General features: G+C 39.9%; 1 protein-coding gene across 2 annotated transcripts in view; it reads left to right on the top strand.

The window, feature by feature from the left end:
- LOC117407361 (gamma-aminobutyric acid receptor subunit gamma-3-like) overlaps positions 1–9502 on the top strand; it is a 161790-nt gene that overhangs the window by 144333 nt on the left and 7955 nt on the right. For both annotated transcript variants that reach the window (XM_059029474.1, XM_059029473.1), the window contains exon 7: positions 7707–7859. In XM_059029474.1, the coding sequence (XP_058885457.1) occupies positions 7707–7859 (153 nt within the window). The remainder of the gene's footprint in view (positions 1–7706; positions 7860–9502) is intronic.

The following is a 9502-nucleotide window of genomic DNA, read 5'->3' as shown; positions in this document are numbered from 1 at the left end:
ACCTCCATGTCACTGATAATGGAAGGTGTGTTTTATTACAGTATCATAAGCATTGAGACCGCACCTCCATGTCACTGATAATGGAAGGTGTGTTTTATTACAGTATCATAAGCATTGAGACTGCACCTCCATGTCACTGATAATGGAAGGTGTGTTTTATTACAGTATCATAAGCATTGAGACCGCACCTCCATGTCACTGATAATGGAAGGTGTGTTTTATTACAGTATCATAAGCATTGAGACCGCACCTCCATGTCACTGATAATGGAAGGTGTGTTTTATTACAGTATCATAAGCATTGAGACCGCACCTCCATGTCACTGATAATGGAAGGTGTGTTTTATTACAGTATCATAAGCATTGAGACCGCACCTCCATGTCACTGATAATGGAAGGTGTGTTTTATTACAGTATCATAAGCATTGAGACCGCACCTCCATGTCACTGATAATGGAAGGTGTGTTTTATTACAGTATCATAAGCATTGAGACCGCACCTCCATGTCACTGATAATGGAAGGTGTGTTTTATTACAGTATCATAAGCATTGAGACCGCACCTCCATGTCACTGATAATGGAAGGTGTGTTTTATTACAGTATCATAAGCATTGAGACTGCACCTCCATGTCACTGATAATGGAAGGTGTGTTTTATTACAGTATCATAAGCATTGAGACCGCACCTCCATGTCACTGATAATGGAAGGTGTGTTTTATTACAGTATCATAAGCATTGAGACCGCACCTCCATGTCACTGATAATGGAAGGTGTGTTTTATTACAGTATCATAAGCATTGAGACCGCACCTCCATGTCACTGATAATGGAAGGTGTGTTTTATTACAGTATCATAAGCATTGAGACTGCACCTCCATGTCACTGATAATGGAAGGTGTGTTTTATTACGGTATCATAAGCATTGAGACCGCACCTCCATGTCACTGATAATGGAAGGTGTGTTTTATTACAGTATCATAAGCATTGAGACCGCACCTCCATGTCACTGATAATGGAAGGTGTGTTTTATTACAGTATCATAAGCATTGAGACTGCACCTCCATGTCACTGATAATGGAAGGTGTGTTTTATTACGGTATCATAAGCATTGAGACCGCACCTCCATGTCACTGATAATGGAAGGTGTGTTTTATTACAGTATCATAAGCATTGAGACTGCACCTCCATGTCACTGATAATGGAAGGTGTGTTTTATTACAGTATCATAAGCATTGAGACCGCACCTCCATGTCACTGATAATGGAAGGTGTGTTTTATTACAGTATCATAAGCATTGAGACTGCACCTCCATGTCACTGATAATGGAAGGTGTGTTTTATTACAGTATCATAAGCATTGAGACCGCACCTCCATGTCACTGATAATGGAAGGTGTGTTTTATTACAGTATCATAAGCATTGAGACCGCACCTCCATGTCACTGATAATGGAAGGTGTGTTTTATTACAGTATCATAAGCATTGAGACCGCACCTCCATGTCACTGATAATGGAAGGTGTGTTTTATTACAGTATCATAAGCATTGAGACAGTACCTCCATGTCACTGATAATGGAAGGTGTGTTTTATTACAGTATCATAAGCATTGAGACTGCACCTCCATGTCACTGATAATGGAAGGTGTGTTTTATTACAGTATCATAAGCATTGAGACCGCACCTCCATGTCACTGATAATGGAAGGTGTGTTTTATTACAGTATCATAAGCAGTGAGACCGCACCTCCATGTCACTGATGATGGAAGGTGTATTTTATTACAGTATCATAAGCATTGAGACCGCACCTCCATGTCACTGATAATGGAAGGTGTGTTTTATTACAGTATCATAAGCATTGAGACCGCACCTCCATGTCACTGATAATGGAAGGTGTGTTTTATTACAGTATCATAAGCATTGAGACTGCACCTCCATGTCACTGATAATGGAAGGTGTGTTTTATTACAGTATCATAAGCATTGAGACTGCACCTCCATGTCACTGATAATGGAAGGTGTGTTTTATTACAGTATCATAAGCATTGAGACCGCACCTCCATGTCACTGATAATGGAAGGTGTGTTTTATTACAGTATCATAAGCATTGAGACTGCACCTCCATGTCACTGATAATGGAAGGTGTGTTTTATTACAGTATCATAAGCATTGAGACCGCACCTCCATGTCACTGATAATGGAAGGTGTGTTTTATTACAGTATCATAAGCATTGAGACCGCACCTCCATGTCACTGATAATGGAGGGTGTGTTTTATTACAGTATCATAAGCATTGAGACTGCACCTCCATGTCACTGATAATGGAAGGTGTGTTTTATTACAGTATCATAAGCATTGAGACCGCACATCCATGTCACTGATAATGGAAGGTGTGTTTTATTACAGTATCATAAGCAGTGAGACCGCACCTCCATGTCACTGATAATGGTGTTATACATGCATTCTTTTTCAATTAGAAACAGGTTTCCCTGAAAAGGTTTTGTTTTTGTTTTGCCGTTCTCTCGTTTTCCCATTTTGGAGAGACCAGCTTCCTTGTTGTGGCACCTGAGCGGATCCTTCGAGCATTTCCAATCCCCATCCAGCCATCAAAGTGCAAATTAAAATAACACAGGCATGTTTTCAAAAGACTGCAGGAATCAAGATTTACAATGTACTGAACCTTCTAAACATCTGCATTATTTTTTGTAATTATTATCTACCACAAGGTGTTCTGTGTACATATTCTGTACAATATAATGCTAATCCTAACCCTAACCCTAACTTTAAACCTAACCCAAACCACACTAACCCTAACCCTAAACCTAACCCTAACCCAGTTAACCCTAACTCTAAACATAACCCTAACCATTTTCTGATACAATTGTGCACTTACATATATCACGCAAAAAGATTAAGTACATTGTAACTATGCATAATACCATTGTAATTCTGTGTAAGTACACATGTATTCACTTAGTAACTACTATGTAAATACACTGTAATTAGAGACGCTTAATGTAAAGTGTTACCGTCTAGACTGTAAAGAATATTTTGTTGAGTTCCATTAAACACATCATCATAGCCCTTACTGTTCCTGTTAGCAACAGCAGGCTGTACAGCTGGCTGTAGTAGGATTGGATGTCTCTCTGCTTAATGAATTACCTGCAATAATTCTACAGTGCTACAGACGATAGCATTTGAATCATAGCAATTAGCAGGTGTTGTGTATATTAAAGAGGAGGGCTAGAGACAATACAGCCATCACTGAACATAGCAGCACAGTAGTTCTTGCTAAATTTCGAAATGTCACATTTTTGTCAGTTTTTTATTAAGTATATGGAAAACTACAAAGCAGTATGCAATTCAATATGTTAAAGTAGCATTATGCAGGAGGTTAATTCTATAGGGTGATGCAAAACTTTTGACCGTAGCTGTAGCATATGAATGTACAGGCAATCCGATAGCAGTATTGTTGTATGATATTTCCCATGTAAATAGAGGATACACCATGAACATTCTTAGAGTGCAGTAGCTATTCCACCAATCGAGATAGATGAATAAATCATCCCCAGGTGGGTTGTTTACACCTATCCTCATGAATTAAATAACCACAGCACTCTTTGAATGCTTCTGCAGTGTTCTGTTTATAGCAGTATAACTGTATGGAAAATACAGAATGTGATAACATATTGCCACTGGTTACCACTGTGATGTCTCATCTTGGGGTCTTCACATGTTTTGTTTGTTTGTTCGTTTTAATTCTAACTGATACATCTATTATCATGTATCTCGGCAGTGAGGGGCTGCCTCACTGCTGAGATTGCTTTTAGCTTCCCCCTCCCTTCCCTAGCCTCTGGTAATCAATTACAGTGCTGCTATTTATCTGCAAGCAATTGATTTTTCCTTGCAGGGATTTTTACTCTTCCGTTGCCCCCAGGCTGAGAATCTTTTGTCAGAATCAAACAAAACTGGAGGAAAGTGATTTTAAGTAATTGTGTAGTATGCTAGAGACTGTGTATTTTGTAAAGAATTGGATCATGTCTCCATGGTAATTATATTGACACGTTATCCAGTGCAGCATAGAGCAGCACTTGGTGTTGTTGCTTTACTAGCAGAATTAGTTTTATTCCATAATTTTCATTTATACTTCCTGTACTGTGGAAACAAACCAAAAAACACAGTGCAATGCATGCCCCGAGAGCAACTGGACAGTACAAATGAGCATGCCCCGAGAGCAACTGGACAGTACAGATGAGCATTCACTGAAACCATTACAGTGTCCCTGGTAAAGGTGTTCAGATCCTCATTGAAACCATTGCAGTGCCTCTGGTAATGGGGTGTTCAAATCCTCATTGAAACCATTGCAGTGCCCCTGGTAAAGGGGTGTTCAAATCCTCATTGAAACCATTGCAGTGCCCCTAGTAAAGGGGTGTTCAGATCCTCATTGAAACCACTGCAGTGCCGCTGGTAAAGGGGTGTTCAAATCCTCATTGAAACCATTGCAGTGCCGCTGGTAAAGGGGTGTTCAGATCCTCATTGAAACCATTGCAGTGCCCCTGGTAAAGGGGTGTTCAGATCCTCATTGAAACCACTGCAGTGCCCCTGGTAAAGGGGTGTTCAGATCCTCATTGAAACCATTGCAGTGCCCCTGGTAAAGGGGTGTTCAGATCCTCATTGAAACCACTGCAGTGCCGCTGGTAAAGGGGTGTTCAAATCCTCATTGAAACCATTGCAGTGCCCCTGGTAAAGGGGTGTTCAGATCCTCATTGAAACCATTGCAGTGCCCCTGGTAAAGGGGTGTTCAGGTCCTCATTGAAACCATTGCAGTGCCCCTGGTAAAGGGGTGTTCAGATCCTCATTGAAACCATTGCAGTGCCCCTGGTAAAGGGGTGTTCAGATCCTCATTGAAACCATTGTAGTGCCCCTGTTAAAGGGGTGTTCAGATCCTCATTGAAACCACTGCAGTGCCCCTGGTAAAGGGGTGTTCAGATCCTCATTGAAACCATTGCAGTGCCCCTGGTAAAGGGGTGTTCAGATCCTCATTGAAACCATTGTAGTGCCCCTGTTAAAGGGGTGTTCAGATCCTCATTGAAACCACTGCAGTGCCCCTGGTAAAGGGGTGTTCAGGTCCTCATTGAAACCATTGCAGTGCCCCTGGTAAAGGGGTGTTCAGATCCTCATTGAAACCATTGCAGTGCCCCTGGTAAAGGGGTGTTCAGATCCTCATTGAAACCATTGCAGTGCCCCTGGTAAAGGGGTGTTCAGATCCTCATTGAAACCATTGCAGTGCCGCTGGTAAAGGGGTGTTCAGATCCTTATTGAAACCATTGCAGTGCCCCTGGTAAAGGGGTGTTCAAATCCTCATTGAAACCATTGCAGTGCCCCTGGTAAAGGGGTGTTCAGATCCTCATTGAAACCATTGCAGTGCCGCTGGTAAAGACATCCTGATATGATGTTGTCATGCATTTGCATCTTCCAGAAGAGAGGTTTTTATTATCTGTCTCCTATTAGGTCACCGTGCATGAAAGTGTTAAATCCCATTTGAAAAGTAAATGTATATAATTTACTGTGGAATGCATAGTTCCCCATGGAAAATGTAATAAAACCAAAGACCTCAATATCCAAGTCTGAATGTGTTGCTGTGAATAGATGGCATACAAATGAAAAAATGAAAAAAAACTTTAAATAGAAAGAAAAAGTTGATTTTAAAATGATGGTGCCAAAGATAATTTACTCAATTTAGATACATTTTTATCTGGAGGAATCTGTTGAGGATAAAGTTGGCAACTCAATGAGTCTTTTGCATGAATTTTCCATAGGACTGTATTATACATACAGTACATGTGACTTCAGCAACTGAATATCAAGACATATTGGCATAGGTCAGGCTTTATTTGTGAAACGGTAATGCAGTATGTTATGTTGTGTAATATACATTTAAATATCTCTTTCATGGCTGACTGTAGAAAACACATTAAGAGCAAAGAGACTCGGCTACTCGTAAATTACTCAGTGCAGGTCACCTAAAGTTAAGGTGAATGCAGGTTTTAAAGGTCCTCTGGAAAAGTGTCTGCAAGAGGGCCTGACACTCAGGGATTAAGCTGATTCATTCACTATAGCATATACTGGACAGAATTCACATTATATGTGTATTAATATTGCACTGAAAGCATTAACATGTTTCATTTGGACAAGCAGACTCCAGTGTATGGAAACGTGAGATACAAGGGAAACACATCATCAGTGCCACTGTGGGGGGGGCATTTAATTCAGCCTTACTTGTATTAAAATATGAATATCTAAAAAGGTAATTGTTTGAAAACATCTCTTTATCTTCCCAAAGTACCAGTTTTCTGAAGTCATTAAACTATAAACAGAGTATCTTTCATGAGTACAAGCTAAATGCCCATTTCAGTTATATTGTTTCCTTGACAACTAAGACATTTTACAATATTTATTGGGTGAAGGATGGGTCTGAAAAGACAACCAGCTGGCAATTGTAATGTCAATAATTCATATCACATCATGTGTGTATATATCATATCATGTGTGTATATATATATATATATATATATATATATATATATATATATATATATATATATATATATATATTATTCCTGTTGAAATGTGTGAACATTTAAAAGGGAATGTTCACAAGCTGTCTTGTTTATCCTATCATAACGTACCCACATGTATTAGAAAAACTGCTTAATTAAATCAGTATTATCTTGCATATGTCATCCACTGTGTTATTGTTTTCTCCTTGTTTCCAGATAGCAACATCGACAACTTAATCCATAAAGCCTCCCCAATACATTCTCTATGTGTATGGGCTTTTCAGCAGCTGTAGTATCTACTATACTGCATATCTCAAACATGGAGGTCTGCTATGATAAATCACACTGCAGCTTTACCAGAACGTAAGAACAGCCAAAGCATCATGGAATAACAGAGCAGCAAACCATTCAAAACCACGCCTTTGGAAAGTTCAATTGAGTACAGCATATAAAATAGTAAAATAATGCCAGCTCAGCCCCACTCCATAAAGAGGAGCCAAACAAACGAAACAAAGCTGACAACTACGGTGCAGAAACTCACTTAACATCTTCATAGTACACTGCTACGCCCCAGGCACTGAACAAAATATATTTGATCTGTGTGGATAATCTGGATCTTTGGAGTATTTACTGTGTTATAATCAGAACAAGAGACAAGGGCACATTCATATTCAGGTTCAAATATATATACGGACGGACGAGTAATTTCATTCCCATAACTGTCTTCACTACGTGGAGCCTTATACAGGTGGCATGTGTTGATATACAGGATCACAAAGATATCACGAACAGTTGCATGAGAGTTTGTTAGCCTGAAACCTGGAGAATGTGTAAAGGGGGAGCGATGACAACAGTCTAGAAACACGAAGACTGCAGCAACACTTTACATTACTGTGTATTTACATAAGGGTTACACAGTAAATGCACGTGTGCTCACACATAATGACACTGTTACTATGCAGCAGCACAATGTACTGCATATAGAATGCTGTGTTCTACACATGTGGTTAATAAACACTGAGTGTTAAACTCACATCCTGCTACACTATTGATTGAATCAGCTGCTTGCATTTGCCATTACCATCGTCGGCGATCCATTTTTCGATGTGTAAAACATGAATACACATTTGTTTTTTCTTCTTAATTGCTTTTCAGGTGAATATGTGATAATGAGCGTGTACTTTGAATTAAGTAGAAGGATGGGATACTTTACCATTCAGACCTACATTCCCTGCATACTGACTGTAGTCCTGTCGTGGGTCTCCTTCTGGATTAAGAAAGATGCCACGCCTGCCAGAACAGCACTTGGTAAGCTGGGAATCTTTTTGTCAGTTTATTAAAATAACGTTTTGATGGATGTTAATATGCTGTGTATAGTGTGTCTCTTATTGTCATCTTGTACCGTTTCTGAAACAGTGCAAAACAACATCTCTTCTGATTAGATACACCCCACACACAACGTATTGACTCCTTATAGATCACACAGACAGATGCTGTACTCAGGAACTACTCCTGATTGATCATTGCACATTCTCATGCTAAAATCTCAACCCCCTTTTTAGAGGATTTTGATTGGAACCTAATTCTTCACCAGACCTTTTCCTAGTTTGCATAATATCATGAAAAATGGCATATTATCATCAGGGTAACACTTTAAAATAAGTGTCTGTTCATGATTATTTCATGTGTATCAAGGGAAATGTTTTGAAGTCATGAAAAGTATGTCATGAGCTCATGCTTGTGACTTTTGAATTCAATAGGAATTTCATTTGAAATCAGTAGGAAATCATGTGTTAGTTATCACTTCTGGTGTGAAGTGGTTTTATCAAGCAAAAGGGGGTTGGTAAATCAAACTATAGCATCACACATATTTCTTAACAGTGTTACTATCACCCTGTGTATATGACTTGCCTAGTGGGACCGCTGTGCTGAGATGTGTATCGCGAGTCTTAGCCCTGCAGTGCCATTGCATTGGTTAATAATCCTGTTGCAAACACAGTTACTCTGCCACACTGCCATTGCATTGGTTAATAATCCTGTTGCAAACACCATTACACTGCCACACTGTCATTGCATTATGTCACTATTTCATGACATTGCTGTTGGTCCTATTCTGTTAAAGAGTGCTTGTTTTTTAACCAAGCACTTTAACCGTGTAACAATTTTTTTTTTTTTTTTGGTTCCTGGGTAGTAAGTGTTATTTCCTAATTACTTTTGAGGCATAAGCATAGAAAATGGCTATTATTCCCCACAAACTTTGCTTTTGTGACCAGAACAGTGATATTTTGAAATTTACCTATTTTCCAGAACATTCCAGATAGATTCAGTGCTGAGTAAACTTGGAGTAACTTCTAGAACTTTCTAGAACTTTCCAGTAATATAAATAGTAGTATAAATACAGGGGCCTTAAGCCCACCAGTTCAGTTTAGTTCCAGTTGCCTAAGTGGATACATATCTGCATTTTTCTGAGATGGCATCAAGGTCATAGGAGACTTCAAAATGGTGGCATTCCTGATGGGTCTCCAAGGCGATTTTACCAAGTTTCCCTGCTATCTTTGCCTTTGGGACAGCAGGGACACCAAGGCGCACTACCACAGGCGGGACTGGCCACAGCGGACCGAGTTCTCTGTGGGGAGGAACAACGTCAAGTGGGAGCCACTGGTGGACCCCCGGAAGGTGCTGATGACACCACTGCACATCAAATTGGGCCTTATGAAACAATTTGTCAGAGCTCTAGATAAGGAGTCGGCAGCCTTCAAGTACCTTCAAGACTTCTTCCCTAAGCTGTCTGAGGCAAAGGTCAAAGCCGGTGTCTTCGTCGGACCACAGATAAAGAAGATCCTGGAGTGCAATGAATTCCCCAAGAAGCTCACTAGTAAGGAGAAAGCGGCTTGGAACAGCTTTGTCGCAGTGGTTCGGGGCTTCCTGGGCAATCACAAGGCCGAAAGCTA

The sequence above is a fragment of the Acipenser ruthenus genome, chromosome 8 (assembly GCF_902713425.1).
Source record: "Acipenser ruthenus chromosome 8, fAciRut3.2 maternal haplotype, whole genome shotgun sequence".
Classification (NCBI taxonomy): Eukaryota; Metazoa; Chordata; class Actinopteri; order Acipenseriformes; family Acipenseridae; genus Acipenser; species Acipenser ruthenus.
The sequence above is the reverse complement of the archived record's forward strand: the minus strand, read 5'-3'. Positions and strand labels throughout refer to the sequence as shown.